The sequence below is a fragment of the Manacus candei genome, unplaced genomic scaffold, assembly GCF_025592945.1.
Source record: "Manacus candei isolate 608988 ecotype Guabito, Panama unplaced genomic scaffold, ASM2559294v1 h1tg000046l, whole genome shotgun sequence".
NCBI lineage: Eukaryota > Metazoa > Chordata > Aves > Passeriformes > Pipridae > Manacus > Manacus candei.
Genome location: NW_026138094.1, coordinates 7,041,108 through 7,067,869, shown reverse-complemented (window position 1 = coordinate 7,067,869; position 26,762 = coordinate 7,041,108). Strand labels below are relative to the sequence as shown.

The 26,762-nt window shown below is 39.3% G+C and overlaps 1 protein-coding gene across 3 annotated transcripts in view; it reads left to right on the top strand.

The window, feature by feature from the left end:
• Positions 1 to 8,056, top strand: part of BNC1 (basonuclin 1) — a 74,959-nt gene extending 66,903 nt beyond the window's left edge. For all 3 annotated transcript variants that reach the window (XM_051796593.1, XM_051796594.1, XM_051796595.1), the window contains 2 exons: positions 1,106 to 3,024; positions 5,077 to 8,056. In XM_051796593.1, the coding sequence (XP_051652553.1) occupies positions 1,106 to 3,024; positions 5,077 to 5,758 (2,601 nt within the window). In that variant the 3' untranslated portion in view covers positions 5,759 to 8,056. The remainder of the gene's footprint in view (positions 1 to 1,105; positions 3,025 to 5,076) is intronic.
• Positions 8,057 to 26,762: the final 18,706 nt, after the last annotated feature.

Here is a 26,762-nt window from a genome sequence, read left to right as displayed (position 1 = left end):
AGTAGACTTGTACAAGCTTAATGCCAGAAAAGAAAGGGTGCATTTTTGGTCACTGGTCTCTTTTCCTAGTTGGACTTAATTGAAATCTCCCTACTTGCTCAAATCTATCAACAAAGGTAAGCAAGGATAAAAAGAAAAAGTTACTGGGAATGTATCAAAGTAAAGGCTTCAGAATTTTCTCCAGTCTTATTTGAACAGTGAGTTTGCCTTTATACAGCAGAATAATACATCAAGAAATAAACTTGCCATCATCTTAAACATCAGGGACAATATTCATCTCTGGTGTAGTGCTACTGACCTTACTGGAGCTACAGCAAGGATGTATTTGGGCCTATGAGCTTACACTGACATTAGTCCTTGCTGCTGTGGAAGTTACCTTTTATGTAAAGTAACATTATGATCTTACATTATGACACGAATCAATATTTAATGGTCTTGATAATCTTGCTTTTTAGTGTTAGGATTAAAAATATGGAATCAATTACCTTGAACCTCTACCACATGAAAAATTTATAATGTTACGTTCTTCATCATCTTAGAAACTCTTACATGCACTGTGAAAAATCTCAGTAGGCCATCAAATACATGTTCTGTGATAAAATATTTATTGTAGTTATTGGGAAAAGTTAGGCATAGCTAGAGTTTGAAAGAACTCCAACACTAGTGTAATTACAGCTGTGCTCTGTGAACACTGGCAGTAGATCAATACAGGTTCATTTGTTCTCTGATCTTAGTTGCTTGGAAGATTATTAAACTTGCAATGAAAGAATACTTGACTTAAATGAGGAGCTAAATCTTGGTCTGATTGCTCCATCTCTGCTGTCTGTACTTACAGGATACTAACTGTTGTTCAAATAACGTGTCTTAATTTTTGTGGAAAAAAATAGTTTATTGAAAGGTATTACAGTCAGTTCAGAAAGAAATAATATCACCAATGTGGTAACATTTGGAAGAAATTATCACAGAATTGGCATTAATCTCATTAAATGGAATGTTTTTATCGTTTTCCTAGAGAAGAAATTTTAGTCCCTGGAAAAATGAGAGATTTGAGGGGAGGTGTTTTTCGTTTGCCTTAACTGACTCATTTAAATATTTTTGGCTTTAGGATGCTTCAGGAAAGGTGCTGGATCACTGGAGCATAATGACCACTGAAGAAGAACTGGCTACTTTGCAGCAGTTTCTTCGCTTTGGAGAAACTAAGTCCATTGTAGAGTTAATGGCAATTCAAGAGAAAGAAGGGCAATCAATTATAATACCACCACCAACTGCCAATTTGGATATTAGGGCATTCATTGAGAGCTGCAATCCACACAGCCCAAATTTTTCTGCTTCCTTGGACAAAATGAGTCCCACCAACATTCATCCCTTTGAGAATATTGTCAATAACGTGGCTTTCATGCTGCCATTTCAGTTTTTCAGTCCAGTGCCTCCACCTTTGATAGGTTCACCACCAGAAAGACATTTGATTGAGCAAGGTCAAGACCACAGCAATGAAACCAAACAAGATCTTCAGATACCATTTTCTGAAAGCAGCTTCTTAACTTCTAGTTCTGCACCATTTCAAGTTGAAAATGAGAGGAGCTTAAATGGTCCAGATGTCACTAAAACAGAAGATGATGCCCTTTTAAGTGATTCCAGTTCACATAATACAGCAGCAAAGCTTGAAATGACAGCACTATCTCCAGAAAACAAAATTAAATCTGTTGAAAAAAACGGTGCTGGGCCTAGGAAAGGGCGTGTTTTCTGCACTGCATGTGAAAAGACATTTTATGACAAAGGTACTCTGAAAATACATTACAATGCAGTTCATCTGAAGATAAAGCACAAGTGCACCATCGAGGGCTGCAATATGGTATTTAGCTCTTTGCGCAGCCGAAATCGTCACAGTGCAAATCCTAACCCCAGACTCCACATGCCAATGAATAGAAATAACAGGGATAAAGATCTAAGAAACAGTTTGAGCATTGCTGGAGATAGTAAAAGGACAGAATTTACAATTTTAACTCCGGATAGCAGAACTATTTCCAGCTATGCCAGCTCTTGTACAGATTCAAAAGGTCAGGCTGGATTTTCCAGTGTTGGACACAATGGTGTCCTCTTTCCAAACCTGAAGACGGTACAGCCTGTTCTTCCTTTTTACCGTAGTCCAGTCACACCAGCTGAGCTTGCTAACACTCCAGGTACTCTTCCTTCTCTGCCTCTTGTTTCTTCCTCAATACCAGAGCAGCTTGTTTCAAATGAATTGCCCTTTGACATGCTCCCCAAGAAGAAGTCTCGTAAGTCGAGCATGCCCATCAAGATCGAGAAAGAAGCTGTTGAGACACCTCACGAAAGCAGCGATGTCGCCAGTTCTGAAGACGACACACGTCTGCAAGTGGTAAGCGATGGAGAGCTTGAGACCTGTGAGCATAAGATAGAGAAGCGAGTGGCCGACAGGGTGGAAAAGCACCCCCATTCAGGTAATTCATGGAAATCTCTCTCTGGGGTAGAGGGCCCAAAGTATTTTGAATCTGTCTTTGCGCCAAATAACAAATACATCGAGGATATCTCTGAGAATGAATTGCAACACTGTGAGAAAGAGGTTAAACCAGAAGAAAACCAACCATTAAAAGTAGTTTCCCATGAGATTATGTATGAAGATCCAAAACACCACCACAGTGATGTTATAAAACCAATGACTGAAGCCCCCATGTATATTAAAGAGCAGTCAAAGCACAGGATTCCTAAAAATGACTGCCCAGAATTGCAACACCACTTGCTGACCGGGGGCTTTTTCAGCACTTTGTCAAACAGGGGTGCTGCCATTCCTTGTTTTGAAGACTCTAAAGATATGGATCATGTCAGTCAACATGCACTAGGGATTCAGAAGGAAGAAAGCCGCTTTCATTGTGACATCTGTAAGAAGACTTTTAAAAACCCTTACAGTGTAAAAATGCATTTCAAAAATGTACATCTCAAAGAAATGCATATTTGCACAGTTGAGGGCTGTAATGCTGCTTTCCCTTCTCGTAGAAGTCGAGACAGGTAAGAAAATTATAAACAAAATTGTATTTATTTTGCCATCACAATGGAGCCTGATTTGAAATTAAAATGAGTGTTTGAGGAATGGAACCTACGAATATTTTCTGTGTATCCTCGTATAACAGGTATGATAACTTATCAGAACATTCATAAAATGAAAATCCATTGAAAGAAACATTTCCTTTCCACTAGACTACAAGGTATTAAATAAAGCCATGAAAATTTCATAACTGATAAAGACTGCAATAGTTGAAGGAATACTTTAGAACATAAAGGGAAAGCCACAAGGGTTTGAATTCAGCAATTTTCCGGTAGATGCATGTGTGGACTTATATGTTTAATATGTACTTTCATGTGTATTTTAATGTTTATAGTGTTCTTTAATGGAAAAGCAATGAGATCAATCAGGAAATCTTCACTTGCCCTGGTCCTTGCTTTAATCAAGGATTTACAACAGACTGGTGAGAAAAAGCCTGTAAGAAAAGCAACATTAGTCTTTGTCAGTACAAAATTAACATTATGCAGTGGTAGTTGAACTAACTCTGTCTGGTGTGTATCCACATCAGTACTGCTTTTCTGTGAGATTACATACTAATTCCCAAACTACACCACGACCTTGATTCATCTTACTGTTAGCTGCAGCATTGTGTGGCTGTAATTCATTTTATTTCAGCCTATTATGCACATAGGCTGAGAAACAAGAACTGAAGTTTTGTTGTTGACCCTCAGTTGTGTATCTGAACCGGTCAGTGATAGGTAACAAACCTATTCAAGTGCAACAAAGTATGGTAAGTTTTCCAGCTCTCTGTAAGTGTTACAGCAGCTTTTGGCTGCAGGAAACACGCCTGGATAGTAGTTCAGAGTGACACAAGGTTTAGATTGTCTGTAATCTGCTAGGAGTGCTGGAGCCAGCTGATGCAGTCCAGAGAGAGGATGGGCTGGTCTCTGAGGACTGGCCGCTGCATCTGAGATGCACAGTTTCATCTGCTGCTGGCAGGGCTTCATACCCTGGTCTGCTGCCTGCATCTTCCCAGATGTGAATTCCTCTCCACTGTAATTGTGATATGGGCCACAGGAAAGAAGGCCAGCAGTAAGATTTGCATCCACATACCACAGATTCCTTCCCACACCAATATATTCAGATAGGCTTTAGCATAGGTGCTTTTGGAAAATGGTTTATTTGAGGAAAAAAAAAAGGCAAGCCAACTCAGAAGAAAGTTCACAAGCTTTGTACAAAACAATAGTTATTTGGAACAACTTTGCAGAAGTTTCTAGACTTTAACATAGAGTACTGTGACTGCAAGCACAAAATATTTCTGTGCCTTTTTGAACAATTCATGGTTCTGATTAAACCATGATGGCAAGGGGAAAAACAAAGATTTTGCCAGTCTTATAATAAACTCAATCTTCTAGAGAGAGCCTGGAAGTTCCCAGTGAGCTGATTGATAGTATTCAATGAGGAGCAGTGATTTTGTATGTTTTGGTGGTTTTAAACAGAATCCAGAGATGCCCATTTGAAAACTGCAAGTTGCATAAAATTCAATATTCCTTTTTTCAAGGAACTTCCTGTCAAGAAAAAGCTCTGTACTGCTGTGTACAGCTGCACGTGGTTATGGTACTTGAGATCATCAACAGGTTTTGCAGACTCAGGTGTCACTCCTTTCCTGCTTTGTCCATTGCAAAAGAATCTTGTTTCTTACCCCTCTCAGTCCATTCTCTGCTCTCAGTTCAATCTGCAGTTTTAAGTCTGTCCCCCAACTCTTTTAGGCCCAGCACTAGATCTAGCACAGCAGGCAGCTGTCCACAATGCAGGAGAGAATCTGAAACATTGATTTCTGTAGTTATTTCTGATATATGCCAGTGCAAGCAAATTCAGAAACCCAGTCATGTGTAAATCATCCACGTGCACTCCCAGTGTGGCAGTTGGTCAAATTAGAAGTATACAGTTCATGCATGCTACTAAATATTGAATTTTTTCTTTGTTAATGATCATTATGAAACAGCTGTTAGGTGAGGCGAAACACTTTCTTGCTAAGCTTGTCTTTGTTCTTCTAGACATAGTTCAAACCTAAATCTTCATCATAAGCTTCTGACTAAAGATACACTGGAATTCAACAACCATTTCAATGCAACATACCTCTTGAAAGACATGGCTAAGGAGTTTTGCCAAGATGTCTCTTTAAAACAACATGTTGGACATACTTCTGTAATCTTCAAAGGAATGAACAGAACAGGCAGCTACGTTTTTCCAATGAGCAAAATTAGAGAACCCTGTTCTGAGAGTTATGGATACGATCCATTAAATGATGGAACTGTTCTGGATCTAAGCACTACTTCCAGCATTAAATCTGAGAGCAGTGCTCATTCTTCTTGGGATTCTGATGGAGGAAGTGAAATATGCACCATGCCCTTGGATGATAGTGATGAAAGCTGTGAAGGACCCAGCCTAATGGCCAATGATGAACTCTACCAAGACTGTACTTTAATTGACAAAGCTAATCAAAACTTTACAAATTTACCTTCCAGTTTGCCAATAACTTGTCATATATGTCAAAAAACATACAGTAATAAAGGAACTTTCAGGGCTCATTACAAAACTGTGCATCTCCGCCAGCTCCACAAATGCAAAGTCCCAGGTTGCAACACAATGTTTTCATCTGTTCGCAGTCGGAACAGGCACAGTCAAAACCCCAATCTGCACAAAAGTCTGGCTGGGTCACCAACTAGCTTACAGTAAGATCAGACTGATCTTAATTTATTTCTGCTAAGAATTAATCATTTCAGTTAAGGAATGTGTTAACATTAGTTTTATTGAAACTCATTTGACTTCTAGCCCGCTCGACAACCACAGTCAAATTCTTTTCTCCTGTGTGTGCTCTCCAGCAGTTTGAGTCAGCAAAGCTTGGTGCTGTAGTTTTTGTGCAATTGTTTGGTTTGATGTTGAATAGCTAAAACTTCTGTAAGGAAAAGAGAACATCTTAGAAATGGGGGAAATATGGAGACATTAATTAGAGTATTTCTGATACCTGTGAAGTATTACCTGCCAAAAATAGGAGCTTTAAATGAGGGCCATCATCCCTTGTGTTTACATATTAAATGAGTTGTGGTGTTGTGTAAGAAAGAGTTAGCAATTGAGCTGAGTTTCCTCTGGTTGGGCTGAGAGTTTTGGGGCTACCATTTTGTTCATGAGACCTTGACCTGAAGCTGACTTGCAGTATTAATGAAACATGATATTTGCAGTTTACTATATCCCAAAATCCAAAAGAGAAAATACAAATTTGGGAAAACTTTGCATACAGTCCAAACCTTCTGAAAATCCTGCAGTCCTTACTCCTTAAGTTTGCATTTCACTTGAATAAGGATTGCAGTGTTTGGGATTTCTTAGAATTTAATACCATTTGCTTTGCAAGAGGAGGGGCCACTTAATTTGGCAGCATTGCCTGATAAATTATAGCGATAGAAAGAATGAATAGGTTACGCTAAAATTTCTGAACCACAACAAATGCATCCATAAAACAGGGGGAAAATTAAACCCTTTAATTCTTTAATTTAAAATGCACTTTTTGAGTTCCACTTTCAGGAAGAGAAGAATTTTTGTTATTTTAAATAGAAAAAAAAAAGGGGGGGGGAACCCCAACCAAATATCCAAACTGCTTATAAGAGTTTGAAGGTGCAATTCTAAGCCTTTGAAAGGAAGAGATAAAATGGATGCAGTAGATATCTTTCATGATTCAGCATTTAGTGTTTCTTTCACCAGTGGGGGATAAAACATGTTGATGTTTGTAACAATAAAAGAATGCTTGTTCTCATTCACACCTCTTTTTAATAAGAACATTATTCAATATCTGTTAAAATGTTTCATGTCTTTGTACTTGCCCCTGTAACTAACAGTATTCTGCATTACGTTCTATGCACTTAAGAAGACTGGCCTTGCATTGTATTTAAAAAATAATATTTAATTTGTAGTCACATAACACAAATGCTGTGTGTGTACTTGTGGTGTGTCTTCTTTGACTGAATCATTTTCAAAGAGAAAAAGAAATACAAGAGCAAGTCTTACAGTACCTTTTTTACTTTAATTCACCAGTGGAAATCTGTTATCAATTCTAGTATGCAAGCATGACATGGACAGCACAATCTGTACATATTATACCAAAGTGCTTACAGTATTTGTGGTTTCTAGAACTAGTCTAGTTTTCCAGTTTAACTGGATCTTAAGTCTTTATTCATTTTTGTGACTGAATAAAAAATAGACTGAAATTTGGGATTTCATATGTATGTAGAAAGAATAGAACAATGCTATTACCATATGTCTTGATGTTTAACTTATTCTAAAAAAATACTATGGTATTGTAACCATTTCATATTGTATAAAAGAAACAAAAGTGGACTGAATATTTCACTAATTCTTTTGAAAAGTGGTTTGTGTGTGAGTATGGGTTATGCAAGGAAAAAACCTGACACCGTTGTAAATGTTTGTGCTCACTACAAATGGTTTCCATGCATTGTGTAAAGTAATCTTCTATTTTTTTAATTTACCGTAGGTTTATGTGATATTTAAAATAATTCATTTGTGCTTGAAGCCGTCAGGAAAAAATACTGTCCTGCAGAAAGTTGTGCCATTGCTTTGAGATTTGGTGTTTTGGGGGGAGTTGGTGTTTTGGGTTTTTGGGGGGGAGTTGGTTGGTGTTTGTTTTGTTGAGGTTTTTTTGTTGTTCTCTTTGTTTTTTTTTTAATAGAAACTCATATCAGTGGAGGTCACAGTTTGAAAGCTAAGGGCACAATCACAGGGGACACAATTGCTCCCAGCCTTTTGATAGTAAAAATCAATTATTTGTTATCCAGCTATTTCAAGCTCTTTTTTTATATATATATATAAATCTATTTGTTTAATCATAAACTGTGGTTTTTTTGAAACAAAATGTGATGTAAACTAATGCTGTAATGCCCATTTATTTAGTTTTCACTGTGTCAAGAAAAGGAAACACATTTGTATACCCTAATAATTTTGTATGTGTTAATAAAAAGAAATAATAATGCCTCTGGTTGATTCAGAAGAGTAGGCTTTTGTGATTGAAAATACTACTATTCTTAATTTTTATTTAAAAAAATATTTGGAAAACACATTCCATGAGTAGAGAGCACTGTTTTGACAATGGTGCTTATTCCATAATACGGAAGTGTCATTTTAATGAGCCATTAGAAATAACGCAATAAATGTTGCCAGATATTTTATTGATTTTTTTTTTTTCTTTTGTGCAGTAGGCAAGGGTAGAGATGAGTTTAAATGCCGTCAGCTAAACAGAAGGTAAATATCACTGATATCTATGCTAAAAAATAGATAATTTCTATCTTTCATAAAGGGGTTTTTTTGTTATTTCTCAAAAATCTGGAGAGGATGGCAGATTTCTCAGAGCAGACTAACCCTTAGCACCCCTAGAACAGCATATGTATCTCATGAAGCATTTGTGTAGCTCCCTCCTCCTAATGACCACAATGTGGTTGGACCAAGCCTTGACATCTCCTGTTAGTTTTAAATACGTGTGATACTTAGAGCAGCCTGTATCACATATTCACCCCAGATGTTGAAGGAAGTAACTTCAGAATAGTAGTACCGTTATTTTTGGAGCTTTTCAGAGTCGGTCTGGAAAGCTGAAGCAGTTTGCCCTGACTGAGGCTGAGTTCCAGAGATGTTTACATCTGCAATCTGTGAGTATGGACAGTTGGAGGCTCAAATCTTTGCATGAGATACGAACTGGGCCTGGACATGCCCACCCTTGCTACCCAAGTATGTTGCTTCATTTTTTTATTTGTATCTTTTTTTTTTTTTCTTTCTTAGAAAACAAGAGCCTCAAAAAGTAGATCCTGTCATCTTTCTGTGACTCCAAGGGAGAAGGCACGGGTGCACACTGCGGGGTGGCCACTCTGTCTGAGCATCCAGTGTCTCAGAACACAGGTATTTTGAATAGTTTGTGGTAGCAAGTCTACATCACTCTGGAAAATGTTTATCAGGAGTATTTCCAGAAATCTGTTTGGAATGGAGTGTAAGTGATCTGTTTTTACAGTTCCAGTTTTCTAAGCACTTTGAAAAGAACTGTGGTAAAACCAGAGGGTATTGTTTCTTATGAATCTTTACTTACGTTATACACTGCAAAACCCAGCAAAGTGGAGAAACAAGTTCTGAAAATACCTGTCTGATGCCCTGAATTGAATAGAGAAGCCTAAAAAACAGCTAAACTACTTGGACTTAGTCCAGGGATTTTTAAATAGGGTGCCAGATCCTCCTTGAAAAGGGTTCACAAGCAACTTCTTATTAATCAGCAAGCATAGATTTAAGAAAAGCAGCTGAACTAAAAACACCTTTGGAGTTTGAGATACAGCCCATAAGGATTCCATTCAGCCATCAAGTGAGCATTCATTTCCAAGCCAAAATGATAGTTTTACTCTGAACTGGGAAGGAGACAACAATGCAATAAGAGAGGGAAGGTTGGATCAAAGGTTTTGTTCAGAGCAGCACTTACTGCCAGTGCCCTGGATTTGAGAGGAGGGCAGGACAATATATAAAAGGTAAAGGTTTGAAGTTGGATTAAGTATGCATAGTGTGATCAAGTCAGCTTTGAATGACTTGGAAAACTTTTGGAAAACTCTCAACAGACTGCTGGCTAGAGAGATTTGCACGTAACCTCAGCAGGCCTGTTTCTGGAGGTAGACTGGCTTTTCATTTCCCCTTGCCCTCACCCCCCTGGCTCCCCGTGCTTTTTGGCACTCCTTGGATTACATGAAGTTTCTAACTTGCAAATGCACCGTTGAAACATCACCCTGTTAAGCTCCAGCCCTGTCACCTCCATTCCCTGTGAGCAGCCTTCAACTTTCACCTGTGTTCTGTAAACAGGTAAAGGAAAGGTAATGCTGTGAAGCGACAGCCCCTCTCTGGTGACCACTTCATCTAATTCTGCTCTGGTTTAAAGCTTCAGGGAAGCCTCTTGTATTGTGTCTCTGTAGCTCCTATCCTAAACTGGTAAAACTGACTGTGAAGTGCTACCCATTGTTGCCTGCAGATGCGTGTGTTTAACAAGCAGTGAAGTTGCTTTGACTGCCAAGTGCAGCATTGAAAGAGTTTGTCGATCTTGTGCTTGCCAAAGCCTCTAGCAAAACCCTCACTGGTTTGGGTTGTAAGGAGTACCATATATCAGCATCATTCTGCAATTTTTTGAAAGTTTTTTTTTTTTTTCAATAAATCAAGGCCAATCCAAACATGTCTTAAGTGTGAGCTGATTCTTTGCTTCAGTCTTTTAAATCTTTGGTCACTAATCTTGTTCTGTAGTTTCTGCTCATGCAGTGTAGGGATTTCCATAGTGTGTTATTTCTATGATATTGTGGTTATTGTTAGTTCCTGCATCCATCACTCTTTTGAAGCTTACAGATTTAGGTAGGGGCAGTCATTGAAGCCTATAGTAGTTTCAAGTCTGAGAAACAGGGTTGGACTGAAGAATTAGTTACCACTTTTTGGAGAAGGGTGTTGATGTGCTGCTTGAAAAAAGGTTGTAGATGCACACGCCACGTACTAGAAAAAGCCAAAGCCTTCCACATCATATAATATGTGAGAGAACTCAGTACATTTGAAGTTTCCTTGCCTTGACTTTTTCAGGTTTTTAGTCAGACTGTAAGTTTCTTAAGGTGTGTAACACATTTCCTACTCATTCCCTGTCTGCACATCTCCTACCACAGGCTAGTGTTTCTCAAGACCAGAAGAAGCCCAGTCTGCCCTTCTCACTGAAGCCTAAAGACAGTGAAGTGGCTGTCAAGGATAAACTGGATTACCCTGGATTATTTTCATCTCTCTTTTTATCCACTCAAATGTAGAAACAGCTAGTCCCAACATTTGTTCAGTCACAACAATAAACTGCAATGGCTTCCTGACTTTTTTAAAAAGAGGATCCTTGAGTTGCAAGTGACACAGCACTGTTAAGGTCTGTACTTAGAAACTTGCACTGCAGTAAAACTGAACAGACAAAAAGATTGTAATCTGAGTTCTCATTTTAATTCCAAAATTATTAACTATAGTCATTATACAATCTGTTTTCTAGGAAAATATCTTATTTGAATCTGCTGATTTATAAGAATGACAGTATATATATGCACTGTATGCATAGGTATTTTATGCACACATATATCAATACATAGTAAAATTGCATATGCATAGGGCTACATATTCATGTTAAACCTAATTCTGCTTTCATTTATGATAATATAAGTTGAAATTAATTTCAATGGATTCAGTAGAACAGAGCATATGATACTGGAATCATGTCTCAACAAGGGTTGTTACTTACACGTGTGTGTACATAGGCTCATGTTGGCTGCTTACACTGCTTTGTAACTGGTACTTTACTGAAGCAGGTCAAAATATAATACTTAAAAAGAACAAATAAGTTTAATTGATTTCTACACCTCAGCTCCACTATAAATGACTAATTTGCAGCTATATTTCTACATGATCAGTGTGGCAGCTGTACTAGTGTTATCTTTGCTGGTAAGAGAGCACGAGACAGATCCTGTGCAGATATAAAACACTAAGTCTGAGTGAGCTCTGCCAGTTTAGGCAAGTTCAAAATCTGGACAGATATGCCTTATGACATCTGACAGTCTCCAGCCAAAAATTTTCAAAGTGAACAAAATGTGTGAGTGTATGGTGTATGGAGCTGTGGAAGAACCAGGAGCAGCCAGAGTGACTTCAGAGGAGACGCTGGGAAAACAACATAACTTACTGGAGAGGAGACATGTTATTGCTGCTCTGGGAAGCTGACATCTGCACCTCTGTGTGGGATGATATAAACCTTACGTTGGATTCCTGAGCACAGAGAGGCCACATGCAAGCAAGAGGTACATGCAGGCTCCTCAGGCTGCACACAGCTTGAACAGAGTGTGCTCCAAGCTATAGCAACTTGCCCAATACTATCCTGTGCAAAGTAGTGCAGGGCTTGGTGATAATACCTACAAAAATGAGGGCCTCTCTCTCTTCAGAAAATCACCGTGCAGAGCTTCCAGCTTTTGCTAATGTCCTACAGACTGTGAGCCCCTCTGCCTCCCCCTATATACAAAGTACAGAGTATGTAGAGCTTCTGCTGTGCCCATCCTTATCTGTTTCTTCATCTCCTCCCTTTCCAAGGCAGCGGGGATGGTGCACCTGGCTTTCTCTCGCTGCTGTGGAGTTTGTCAGTAACCTCCAGGCTCCTTTTTTCTTTTTCTCAGCCTTCTGTTGCGCAAACAAGAATGAAGAGCAGTAGCTGGGAATGAAATTTGGGGGCTGCAATTTGGAGAGCAACCACAGGGTGGTTTCAAACAGTGAAGGAGTGCATGGAGCACATAGTTATTAATGAGGGTGGCATTTGTGCATCTCTGTGTGTTATCACCATTCACAGAGAGATAATCTTTTATGAGGAGTTCTTTCTCGAGTATTATTTATGGCAGAAAGGGAGGAGATCTTTGTTGAAGAAAACAGTAGGAACTGAATGGAGGAGAACCCATTTTGGAAGCTGTGCAGGTATGAACAACCATGGCCAGTAAATGGATGATGCCACTGGCCACTGTCAGTGTGGGAAATGATGCAGGAATGGAGAAATATCTGCATGTTGAAATGGAAAATTTCTGTATTCTCTGATTCACTTTCTCTTTTCCCACTCTTTTCCCTGTTGCATTTGAGAAGGGTACTCTCCCTTCTGTTTCCTGTATTCTGTTATGATTCTATAAAAAAACCCTCTTCTAAGGGTACAGTTGGAAAGCAGCCTCAATTTCTCACCCAATGTTTGCAACACTTTTTATGGTAAAGGGATGGGGGTTTCCCCCTTACTCAGACCTTGCAGTTCAGCAAAACAAAAAACCAATGCCTGTTCTCACATGGAGCTGCCAACACCGTGTTACACACTCTTTGCTTTCTTGCTGGTGCCCTTGAGCAGATGTGAGTCTGGTACGTGCTCTCCATGTGGAGGAGGGGAAGGGCTGTCTACAGGTAACTGAGCTGGTTTGGAGCTCAGGAGACCTGCAGGAAAATTCCAGCCATAGCTCATAACTTGCTGTTTAAAATTAAGCAAAGATCTGTAAAGGCATTTTATACCACTGTCAGAGCAGTAGTTTCCGACCTCTTAAGAAAATTGTGAGAGTACCAAAATTGGAGAGCTGATAAAGGCCTGGATGTATGCTGTGATATTGCAGAACATTTAAGAATCCAATTCTATAAAATCCTTTTTGTGCTCCTGTGGAAAATTATTGCAAAGGTAGTTTTTGGATGATGTTTTTTCACTCCCCTAATCTTTAGTTTCTTATTTTAAGAAAATCTTCAGTATTCCCTATCACTTTCTCGATTACCAGTCTTTTTGTTTACAGCAATGTAAATTACTCTGTGTTCAGAGCTAACGAGCAATAGCCACTCTTTGGTCAACTATCATCTCCTTTCTATTGCCCTTCTCTGTGACTGAAAGAAATCAATTTGTTGTTAAATTGTCATTTATTTTGTTATACATATCAGGCTATTATTGCAGGGAGTGAGTGATTTTTAAATCTTTTTTGGCCGTTTTCTGAGTCTGCCCTGTGAGGACACATTCAGCACAGGTATATCCTGCTGCACTCTTCTGGCTGAAATTAGAACTGGCCAGACCAGCCTTATCATTGCTAACAACGGGAGATGATGCTGGTTCTGCCACATGGTAGATGCCTGTGTAAAATCTAACAAAGGCATGCTTTAGAAAACTTAAATCTAAATTTTCTTCCCTTTTGTTTCAAGTGGTTGATAGCAGCAATATCCCAGGCAATGCCTCACTTCACATAGATTCCTAACAACACCCTGTATTTTGTCTTATGAGGCCTGTTGGTCATTGTAACAGGCCAAGATCATGAAGTGTGCAGCACAAACCAACTGTTACTGCTTCAAACATTGGGATAATAAATACACACGATCATGGTAAGTAATGGAAATATATCCATTGTTGCACATCTGGTTTCAGTGATGCATTAACCCAGACAAAAACAATAGTCAAATAGGGAAAGTAGAATAATTTCCAGGTCAGTAATAATAACTGTTCACACAGCACTCAGGGGAAATCAAACATGCATATTTGCATTCAGATATGTACTGAAAACTCAAGAAGTCTGCATATCCTTCTAGAAAAGCATGCCAAATTTTCTTTGAAAAGTTGTGGGTTTAATCACACTAATTACATGTTGGATTTGGGTAGAAGACCACCATCATGACATTACATCAACAACTTCTGCACTAATATAAATACCACGAAGAATCCTGCAAGCTAAAGTGAGCGCACTCTGTCCCAGAAATCCCTGCAGAACATGGTTTAGCAGAGCAGATGAGAAATACCACCCTACTTGGCGCCCTGCTCCTGGAGAGTACCTTGTGAAGTAGTGATGCTTTTCTAGAAAGGAAGAAGATATCTTTCTGATTTCCAGTTTCTCATTTTGTATTTATAGTTTCTATCCTTATATTAAATCACAGTTCTTTCTTAGATGTATTTCTCTTGTGCTTTAACATCCGTAAGTGGAAAATCCCAAAAGTGCACAGATTCTGTGGACAGCAAAGGGTGCACCTTTTTCCTAACTCAACATCAAAGGAGAGTCTCAGGGCATTTCAAATTAAGATAAAAATGTTTAATTCTGCATACAGAAAATACTTTAAAGTGAAACATAGCTTGGAAAGAGAAGTTTTGGCCAGAGTTTTGGCCTTGAGGCCTCTCAGAAGTCCCAGGACTGAGTCACAAGTACAGTTTGAATACTGTTTTGTTGCTGTTCTTGTTAAAATAATTATATACTGCCATGCTAGCAGAAGGAGGTTACTGTATGGAAGAAGTAGCTAGGGGCAGTTGGATATTCAAGACAGTTGAAAGCTTTACAGGAGCTGTGTTTGATCTGGAGGGCAGACCAAGTTTCTGGATCCAGGTGCGTGACCCTGTGTCCATCCTGGTGCAAGTTTCAACTCACAGCCCTGTTGTGTCTTAAGGACTCATGCCCAGATTCATAGAAGGTTATTCTCACTGAAAATGTCATGGCTTAAGATGTATCACAGTTGTATAGTTGGGTTGAGTGTGCTTTGAGGTTTTTCTCTGTGACAAAATGATTGACCTTTTCATCCCACTTTTCCAGCCCAGGGTTCTGACACAAAACGCTACACTCTCCTTAGCAGATATGTGGCTTCTTTGCACCAATGCAAAACTTCAGAGGTAAAATTTGATTAAATGCAGGGGAGAAAACAAAGATATTTTTATTCTCAGTCATGAGAATTCTTACAGAATCTAATGCTAAGTGGGAATTAGAAATGTGAGAAAAAGGACCGAAGCATAGCAAAATTGCTGCCACTGGCAGATCACAGTAAGTGTGTTTTGGGAAAGCTCAGATATTCATCATTGTACTCCTCCAGCCAGCCAGGCCAAAACGTAATGCATTATAATTCCAAGTGCTGTTAATATTCCATTTTTATCTGTTGTTTACAGTGTGAAAACCAAGCCCAGTGTTGCATCCTTACTCAAGGACTATGTTATGAGATCTTTCTCATGTGGAGTGTGACATAAGGAAAGATTATTCACATAATCAAATCATGGCCTTCCTATTTCCTCGGGCCTTTTGCCCTGAAAAGGTGACTCTCACTTTTAAAGTGCTAACTTTGAGTAGCAGTACACAGCAAAAGTATATTATTTTTTAATTTTTAGAAATGAATACTGTCTGTGTGACTTTATCATGCATGAAATTGGCAGTGGCTCTTGGAATTATAATGTCTCATCAGTTAAAAGCCTTGAATTCACACCAGCAGGTAACTGAATTAATAGCACTCAGTTTTGTAAAACAACTAAATAATGGCAGTATTGTGCCAAATATCTGACAAGTGGAATAAATGTGAGTTCTCTTCTTCTGCAAGTATTGAAATATTGCTGATATCTTAATTTTCTTAACTGAGAGTAAAGAATTGTAATCTCGTGGCTTCCTCCTTTCTCCACATTGTTTGGCAATGTTTTTCTTCTATTGTTGAGCTTTTTTTCTGTTGTTTTCTTGTGCTCTGTTAAAAGCTGGACCACATTCCAAGTTTAAAAGTGAGGATCTTGGATAATTTGTGCACTTTTGTCTTCTGTTATATTCTCCTCTCACATAATAAATGTATATCTCTGTTGAAGTCAATATGTAGGGGGGAAGTCTTTGTTTTCAGGCTGATGGCAGTCTTTCTCAAGAGAAGGACCCTTTAAAATGTTTTGCAATAGCAGATGTAAAGCAGAAGGATAGATGTTGGGGGAAGATGTGTGGTAAGATGACTCTGAACCCTTCTGCTATGCTAGAATTTTCCTAAAAAGACCACATGCCAAGAAAAAATATCCATAAACCCTCTTTACTGGTTGGATTATGCCTCACCTTCAGCTGGGCCCATGGTCTACTTTTGCCCTATTTTCATTTCATGAAGATAGCTCTAGGCTACTGAAAAGCCATACATTTTTTCCTTCTTAGGAAAGGAGGGACCTAACTCTTACCTAACCTAAACAAGGACAGAAGTTCCTCGGTCTTGCTGCTTCTTTCATGTGAAGTGAATGTAAGAGCCCCTTTTGGACACAAAATAAGGCCAAAGCATCTTCTCTCTTCTTTCTCTATTACTAATCTTTTCTTTACTTGATACTTTTCTTCTGCATTCCAGTCCCTCATATGGATCAAAATTCAGTTAATAGTTGAGCTCGAGGCAGACCTTTAATCTGTGATCAAATAGACTCACTTCGAGCTTCTTCAGGTACAAAACATGACAAATGTGCCTTTGATCTTTTAGCCTGAGTTCATTTTCCTTGCCATTTGTTTTATTTCTTCCTAATGTAAAAGGTTTGAATGGTCTTGTTCTGAAGATCTTGGCTCAGGGGAGGCATTTTGGGACAAAATGGAATGTTTATGGAAAACTAACAAAAAAGCACTAAGAAGGAGGGATATGGTCAATTGTATTTCCTGTTCTAGACCACAGGGATATTTGTGTGGTTGCTGCAGAGCTCAGAGGTGTTAATGAAACGGTCTTTGTCATTCCTGGTGTAAAGGAGAATATTGCTGTCTTTGGCTTTAGAGAAGGGAAGGATAATCTCCTCAGATGTAGTCTCTTAAATTGTTGTGACTTTTCAGAGGTTCTTAACATGAATAGCTTCAAATGAAATCTTTGTGTTGTTCCCAGACAATCCTCTGTCCCCTTGTAGCTTCTTCCAGGGCCTTTCAGTTTTAAGATTATCTGGCAGGGTAGAGAGAGCAGGGAGTTTTATCTACACCGTCATTCAGGCTTGCAACAGCTACGTGGGAAGAAAGAATCCAACTGCAAAATATTGGAACTGGAATTGAACCCTGATATCCAGGTTTGCCTCTTGTCTCCACATTATCGTATTCACAATACATTTGTTCAGCTAAATGCAAGGTAGCAGGACAGATTAGATTATGGTGTCTTCCCCAAAAAATCTACATACCATCTTAAATCAGAGAAAATACTAACAAAACAAAGATCAGCTTTAGCTGGAATGTGGGTATTTTCTGGGAAAGAGAGAGTGAAACATGAATCAAATTCTACCCAGAGTTTGCAAATCAAAGAACTACTGAGTTGCAAGTGATTTTTTTCAAAGGACTGCAAGAATTTCTACTAGATTACCAAGGGACTTCTGTCTCATGGTGAATTATAAGCAGAAGACAGGTGCAGGCATTGATTTGAGTAAAACATTCAGTTTGAGACACAGTGGAACTTTTTGCTGTTTGATTAAAATTCCTTGTGCTAAATCACAAGCAGCTCCTCCTCTTTCACTTTGTCCCAAAGGACTTGTTGTAGCAGTGGACACTGAGCAAGTGAGCACATTTATCAGTCTGTTCGTTCCACACATACACCTTCTGCTTGCTGGGCATGGATAGGAGTGAGTGAGTCAGAGCTGGACAATGAATTACAGTGATCTTGGAATTTGGCAATCACATCCATATAATGCCACCTTAACGGTTCCAGTATGATTAGTTGGTGTAGGTTGGAGTAAATTTTGCTCCTGTGCTAAGGTGAGTTGGAGGCCTTGTGCCAGGTGTTGCAAAGAGCATTAATACCTTTTCTCATTTTGCAGTTGTTGTTTGTTGTGTTCTAAGGCTCAATTTGTTTTCAGTGTTTTTCTCAGTGCTATATGTGCAGCTTCCAGTCTTGCCTCAAAGCCTCAGCTTGTAATATTTTGGGGAAATGAAGGGGGTGACAGCATGTATGTATGTAGACTTACCATCCAATAATGCTAGATTTTATGACATGAATAAGAGCTATTAAGAAATTGGCTTTCTTCAGGCATTCCTCAGAAAAACTACTGCTGTGAGTCACCCCACTGTGACGGGTAGGATTAGACCTTGCCCATGCTCCAGTGGTATTTGTCCAGTGGTCTTCTCTTTAAAGAAGCTGGTGGTGGTGACACAGCTGTGCTGGGCTGGTCACTGGCCTTGCTTCAATTTGAAATATGGAATATTTCAAATATGTGGCTTTTGAACAGCCAGAGACAAAGGGAATGTACACCTTTCACATCACAGTGGAGAGACTGCACCAGGATATATGTTTCTGCACCAGGATGTATGTTTATCAAGAAGATTTCAGGGTGAACAGCCATTAGCTTTTGTTGTTGTACCACATTTAGCATCATGTGGCACACAAGCAGGTGTTGTGGTTGTACTAAGAACTGGGGAAATTGTGGTGGTTCTGCTGCAAAACTCTCATGTCTTGCATTTCTGCTGTAACAAAATGTACACACCAGCAAACAGCTTGGCACATGGTAAGGTTCTTTCTTGAGGTGAGGGAAGGGAACTTGCCCTACCCTGATGCTATTGTTTCAGCTTCAAAAGAGCCTCTGTTTGAGACTTCTTAATGTTTCTTAGTTAATTGAGATGCTGCACAGAGCAATTAGAGACCAGACCTAAAAGTAGAAATGTTTAATGCTTATTTTTAGCACCTTACTCTTTTTGAGTGCATCCCATGCAGTGAAGTAGACTGTTAAATAAAATTAAAGACAAGGAAGTGTAAGCATAAAAATAAATACTTTTCTCATAAGCAGATGGTACATTTGTGTTAGAGCCAGATGAAATGCAAAGAGATTTTAGCCTGAAAGCTAAATGTCTCCTGGAGCAATTCCCCCTAAGCAACTTAGAGCTCAACTTAGGGATCACAGGTACCTCTGAAAAGACAGGAGAAGTTTCTTTTCCTTGCTTGAAATGAACTTGTCTGTTTTGCATGCAGAAGTGTGATATTTACAGTTTAATAATTCTCTTATGTACTTGACAATGAAGTGTTCTTAATTCTTAAATTCTTTGAAATGTGGGTTTTGTAGGTAGGCTACACGTGCTGTGCAAATCTCAAGAGAATTATTTAAAATAACTTACATAAGGAAACCTTCCTTGAGATCATCTCTGTGTATGTAACAGACAGGCATTACTGCCCTGCAATGTAGTTGATGATTTCCCAGGCACTCAGATTCGTGAAGTCTTGGTTTTGTTTCTTACTCCTGTGAAGAGACAAAGCCTAACACTGACTTTTGAACCCTGTGGTGCATAAGCAGTCCAACCAGACTGGAATTATTAGTAGGCAGAGACCTCTGCTGGAAATTATTCAGTACTTCAGGGAAACACAGATCTCTGTTTTGGAACGAAGCTTGGAAAACCCTCCTGATGAGAAAGGTCAGAGGCCTTGGAAGGACTACATTAACAGCAGCATAGATATTTTTCATGTGGCTTTTCTCTCTGTCCTTTCTGTGAGAGCTGAATGACTCTCTTTAGAGAAAATAAACTATCTGACTTGGATCTGTACACAAGTATAACAATGGCAACACTTTCAAGCTATCCCTGGGAAGCAGCAGTCCATTTGACCCAGCAGTGTCTTGGCAGACAGCCGTGCTGGAGATGCACCTTTAGCTGATGCAGGGGAATGCAGGGAGAGGAGAAAGTCCAGGTGGACAAATCCTTCTGGCAAGTGCACTATGGCAGTAGCACCAGCATGTGCTAAGTACAGAGAGAGCTGTTAACTGCATCAGCAAATGATCAGCAAAATGTTGAAGCCACAATCCCCATGCTGGTCTGTTCTACAGAAGCTTCCTGATTGGTATTGTCTTTTATCAATAGTTGCAGTGCTTTTGGACACAGCTCTCAGTACACTGCCAGTTCCTCAGTGCAGGGCAGGTTGAATAAAGCTAAAGCAGGACTTGACCCAATAGTTTTTTCTGTTATGTTGCAAAATTTGGTAGCTGTCAGAAGCATTGGCTTCCCATTTCTGAAAAGGAAACTGGTTTTGCTCTGGGACAGCACCAGAAACAGCAAACCAGCAAAGGCCCCGACGTTGAATGAGTGTTCACCAGGCATCATTTGGAAGAGTCCCAAGTTTGTCTCCTGACAATAGGATTCAAACTCAAAAATAAAAGAATACTTCTCATGGAAATTACAACTCATAAGCATGTGCTATTATTTTCTCCCCAAATTCATAAAAAGACACCATAAAATGTCTAGAAGTATAGCTGATCAGTCAGTCTGCTATGGTACAGTTACAAACAATTGCAATTTGGAGCTAATTATGCCACAAAATGGCTCTCATGCAAAGTTTATTAGTTAATGGAAAGATTCCTACTGACTTCAGGTTTTTGACTGTGCTCAAACAGAGCATCTCCACCAGCTGCATAGTACAAATACATCATAGATTACATTTCAGCAGTTTCCCTGGACATTTACAACTGCAGTTTTCTCTGCTTTAAACTCAGCAGAGTGTAGCTGGTGGCCACATGTACAAGGAATGGTAGTGAACTTTTTGGTGTGAGTGACAGTCTGACAGACTTCTTGGAGGGGTTCAGATATTAATTTCTAAACTTAAGCCTCCCGGTGGAATTTCCATTTGTCTTTAAAAAAAGAAAAAAAAAAGGGGAAAAAAGCGCCAAACTTTCTTGGCTTATCCTCAGACCAAAGCCCAGTTTAGAAATCCCAGCTTTGTAGTGTTTTATAGTTCTGTTGACTAATGTTTCTTTCAGTTAGTTTTCATACTAACACATTCCTGCTCCTATTGACCCAAACAGCCAATAGTGAATACTTGTGGCCTAGCTCAGTTCACACATATCTCTTCATTTGAAAGAATATCCAGAGTCACAGACTTTTTGATTAAGGAAGAAATCAGATAATCTAAGCCTAAAGCTCTTCCATCCAGCAGCCCACCCCAAAGTCCAGCCTCTATAAGTAACTAATTGTTCAAAATTCCTTCTCAGTCAGTTTTCATGTTCTGCCTCTTCTTATTTGACAAGCAGTTCCTCACACCAATTCTAGATATATCTTAGGAATTCCTGGGCTGCTTGGCTTTTGATTTTTAGAGGAAACCATGTGTCTTACAACCTTTGTCTTACACAAAGAGCCCATTGGCCTATTCACTGATGTTTAAGAGGCAGAGGATCTGATATCTCCTTCCTAACACATTGTGTGACTCTTCTTGGATCTACACTAATAACATCATTTTTCTGTGGAAAATAGAATATGCAACCTTGGAATACTTAAAATATACAGAATGTATTCCCTAAGAGTTTAGTTGCCCTGACATGCCAGAACAAATCACTCAGATATATTTTACATTATTTTCTACTGATCACAAATAAAATTTACACTGTGATAACCCTTGCTATGATATTGAACCTGAATGTTGTTCCTTTCTCCAGATGTAGGCAGATTTTATAACCTGTCTGTACGTGTTTTTCATGACAAACATTTGTTACAGGCATAGGCTCTACTGGGCTATGTGCTAGACATGTGCAAAGCAAGCAAAGTTTCTTATTTTTTTTATACACTCCCCCATAACTGTGGCTGAATTGAGTTTTGTATTGCTTATCCCTGGGAACCTGCCAATCTGCACTGATATTTTAGGTAACTTAAGCACTCTAGTGTCCATTTTAGTGTTGAAGGAGAAACAAATATAAATAAGATGTTCTGAGTGCTTAGTTTCCATGTCATCCTCAAAATTATTCTAAAAGGTCTAGTAATCCAAACTGAAAATAATTTGAACATTTTCTGATAGAAATTGGCACTACAAGCAAAGAAATATGTGGCCAACTTAGGATAGTCAGTACAAAGCTGCAAATTGACTCCATGATTTCACAGAGGATCAAACACTAGGCAAAAGTTTCCCTACACTGATGAACTGCTCAACCCTGATGAAATAATTGAGATTACAACTGGAAGGAACACATAGCCCATCAAATCCTTAAAAATGTCCATTGTTTTTATTAGTATTTTTACCTGTTATGCACATCATTAGCATTGTAAGGAAAGCAAGATTCATAGTACATATACTTCTCAAAGTAAGCCAACTTTAGAGAAAGCCAACATTATCTTCCTTTCACACTACAAATAAGATGATAAGAAGTACAACATAAAGCAAGAACATTTAGAAAGTCTGTTTTGGAGTCCACTTTAAAAGCATTTTTATGTTATAAATGATCACAGAAATGAATATTAAGAAATACATAGCTGAATTTTGAAATTGTAGAGATTTTGGCAAGCCAGTGAGAAGCCTTTTTCACGTAGTGTCATCTGTTTTTACTTTTACACTAAAACGGCCCTGCAATATCCTTTTAAATAGTGCAGGAGCCCCCAACTGGGCCTCCCTGACTTCTAGTGCAAAACCCACCAAAATGTAGAAAAAAGCTTTCCCTGTAAATAGCAAGAGCCATGTGTCAGGGTGCATGTGTGTATGCTGTAATACAGAATGGAGTTGGGTGATTTGTGTAGATTCTACAGGTTAGAAATGAAACCACTTTTGCCACCATATTGACACTTTCTCCCAGTCGACGAATTCAGACCATCCAGAAAACAAAAGCCCAGCACTGGGACTAAGCCTTAAAGATGGAATAAATTAACATTTTAAAATCCACCCCCAGCAGTTTTGTTAGCCAGGAAAGGGAAGGCTCCACAGAATCCAGCAGAGATTCAGCTGTTGACACTGCACAGGCATATCCCAATGCATGGTGACACAAAGTGACATATTCAGTCTTTCAAAGTAAGAAGCTCTAGTTTGCCTCCATGGGATTTTTCATATGAGGTGTCTGTACTACAACATTCATTCTACTCAAGTCATTTATTCTTGGAGTTTTCTGTAGGACATCTGAGTGATTCACTCAGTAAATGGACAGGCAGTAACAATTCAGCTCCAGGCCTTAGGAGCATCACAGCATAACCCAGATTCCCATCAACTGCAGTAATAACAACTGTACATGTTCTGACTTGGCTTCTGCTCGTTCCTGTAGCGGCATCTCCAAATGCCACTGCCCATTCAGTGGCAGACTGGAGCTGAGCATGCTCTGCTGTGGGCAGCAGCCTTTGACACACCTGGCAATGAACTAGATGGCATGAATCTGGAGGCAAACACTCAGGGACTCAAAGCCCTAGTTTTTAAGTGTTTGAAGCACAAGCTTCAAACAAAGGAGCTTGCAGGAGCACTTCACTAAGAAAAATGAGAGAAATGGAGCATTTGTCCTTAATCTAAACCAGAGTGGTTACTGACAGAAGAAGGACACTGAGAGGATCAAAGCTATTGCCAAAAAAACAAATGTGATAGTTAAAAGAGAGGGTACAGCAGTATCCTCATTCCTACAGATACTTCCCTGTCTGCAAAACGTGGAGACTGCACATAAACATTTTTATTATCGTGTCACATGATGGTGCTGCATTGACGGTGATAGATTTCCTGGCAAATGTTTGTGTAGAAAGGCAAACATATGGCAGAGTGATCTACTCTGAGACGGCTCCTTGGACCTGCGCCCAGCCCTTCAGGGATGTCGGGATCAGTCAGAACCAGTAGGTTCGTTATGGGATGGGGGGGGTGTTTGTGTGAGAACGTGTGTGAGAAAGAAAATGGGCTCATATTCAGTGAAATAAAGGAATGTCTGATGTCTGAGGGTTTACATCAGTTTTGTGTGTACTTTGCTGCATAAAATTTCACATGATAACAGTTTAAGTAACATTTAGTATAAATTTAATCTACCAGTTTTTCATTAGTAGCCTATAAATGAGCAGAACTACGTAGTATTGGTAAGACTGAAATTCTGTCTGGAGAACTCAAATGCAAGATCTTGCTGGTCATGCAAGAGGGCAATCAGCATTAATGGGAGTTTTACACCCAGCAGGCTTGTGTGAGTGTGCTTCCTTTCATTGCCTTGTGCAGCAGAGTACTGGGTACACCAGATACACAGATACACTAAATTATTTCTTGTGTTGCTGTCAGCAAAGTTGCACCAAGAGCATTTGGCCTGTTGACCTTTGTTACAACTACAACTACTGTAAACTACATATTTGCTGAGAAATTAATTTCTCACTTTAATTTGTATACCTCACTTTAATTTGTCACTTTATTAACTTCGGGAAATGGACACAAAATGGAACCATCTTTTGCCTGTTCATTTAAAGTCCTATTGCTGAAACAAACAGACAAACAAATTGCACAAAGTTTATACAATGGCCAGCACTGATGTAAAACAGCTTATGGGTTGTGGTTATAGAACAGCCTGCTGTTACTTGTTTATATTACTGCCCTGAATCCCGATTCTTCTTATCCCTTGTTAACAATGTTAATTTTATGTTACATGGGCATTACTGACATATAGTTTATATTGGTTTGAATGCTTCTATATTGGCTACTAAAGTCTACATCCTATGAATTCCCTGTGCTAGCATTGTAAGGTACAAACTATCCTGGAAGGCTGGTAGTGAGCAGAGGATGACACTGCATGGGAAAGCAAACTGCAGCTCATTTCAATTCATGCTATTGCTACCTGAGAGCTGTATGGAAAAGTAGATCTTTTCCTGTTGGCAGGGTCCAAAATGTCATGTAGGTCCAGAGTTCTGTTTAAACCAAGGCTTGTGAGACAGCACAATTTAACTAAAGGTCTGTGGTGCCTAACCAGATGTACCAATTCTTGACTTTCTACTACTCCTCTGCTAGCCATGCTCCAGAAATTCACTGTTGGTCACTGGATGAACCCTCTTTGGGCACCATGGGCCACATGGCAACAAAGACTGACTCTTACCTGCGGAGGACCAGTATCTGCCCAGCACAGGAAGCTGTCAGGCCCTGTGCAGTTGCAGAGGGAGGATGCAGTACAAGCAATTACCACGGGCATTACATGAATGGACAGAAGATTTGGATATCACTTTTGGTCCCAAGGTCCCTGCTCAGCTCTAGGCTGGCAGTATGCCCTTTGAAAGTTTCAGTGGGAGGTTTGCCTGAGTGAGACAGGAGCATCATGCATGTCCAGTGGGAGAAACAGTCTATTAATACTTGTCCATTATAAGACTATCATTGCCAATTCTGTTTGGCTGCTTCATCTCATAATATTCTCTTTGACTTTCCTAATACTAACCAGCCTAAATATTTTATGCTTGTCTTCCAGCAATATACTAGGCCCCTTGCTGCTACTCAGTGAAGATAGGTATCATTTTTCTTCTGAAAACATTTTTTTCTGAAGCATTGTAGTTTTCTGTTCATGTTCAATAAGATAGCATCCACTTAAACATAAGTGACAGCTAAAGAAGAAAATAAACAAGTAGCCAGAAACAAGTCATTTCCTTACCAAGCTATTATGTTCTAATTACATAGTAATGTTGTCACTTCTTTAGAAATATGTTCTTTTCCTGTCTTATATTACTGTCTCTGAAAATCTTTTTGTAATATTTATATTGTCTTTGTATCTTATTGAGATTTTACATTTTAGCAACTCAGTTTCTCAGTGATATGAATCAGGAGCAACTTCACTGCATCCAAAGTAGATAAAGTGGCACAAATAGTAGCAGAAACAGACCTTTGACTTCTAAGAGACCTAGTGCATGTTGGCTGTTTGCTAGCAAGTGCAGTAGCCTTGATTTTTTATTATTATATTTATTATTTATAAACATAACTTTCCAAACTCAGAATAAGAAAACTATGCCTTCTTTGAAGAGGGCAGTGTTGAGAAAAACAAAGTCAGACTGTGGGGAAAGGGATACATTATACAACAAAGAGATCACTGAAATGCCTGGCAAGGTAATATTAAGTTATAATCTTAATTGTTATTAAACATGCTAATTTCCTTTCCTCCTCCACATTCTACTCATGACCTTTTCTTTTCATCCTTTATACCACTTTAATTCCAGGCTCCTACATTAACCCTTACTCTAATTAGAGTCATGGCAGACCTAATTGGCATTGGCTGTCCTGGGTTTTCTGGGAGAGATGAAGTTTTGAGGAAGGAATTCGAAAGAAATGAGTTGTGATTCATGAGAAGGACATGTCATGAGCAGGGAGCACAGGGAGGAGATCTCTGAGAGACAAATAGGTGAGCAGGATATTTGGTTTGCTGTGGTTAATGGGGAAACACTCAACATGTGGCTGCCACATGACAAGATGTAAGTGGGAAGGGAAGGGGCAGCCTTGCAGGCCATCACAAGAAACATGATCTGGAGGTAGTGGGTATGTGGAATGTGTGAAGAAATGTGCTTTTAAGAAGTTCTCACAGGAGCCAACTGGAACCAGTTCTTGCACTGCACATGGTGATGTGCTGATCTTTCAGAGTACACCAGGAGGGTGAAGTGACAGCATTTCAGACCAAGTGTGGTGGTGGTGGATTCAGCTGCTTTGGTCCCTCCCTTCCAGCCTCCCTTTATGCCCTGCAGGCAAAAGGAGTGGCTGCCCAGAGAGCTGAGTAGCTTATTTGTTAGGAATGAGGGAGGGAGAGAAA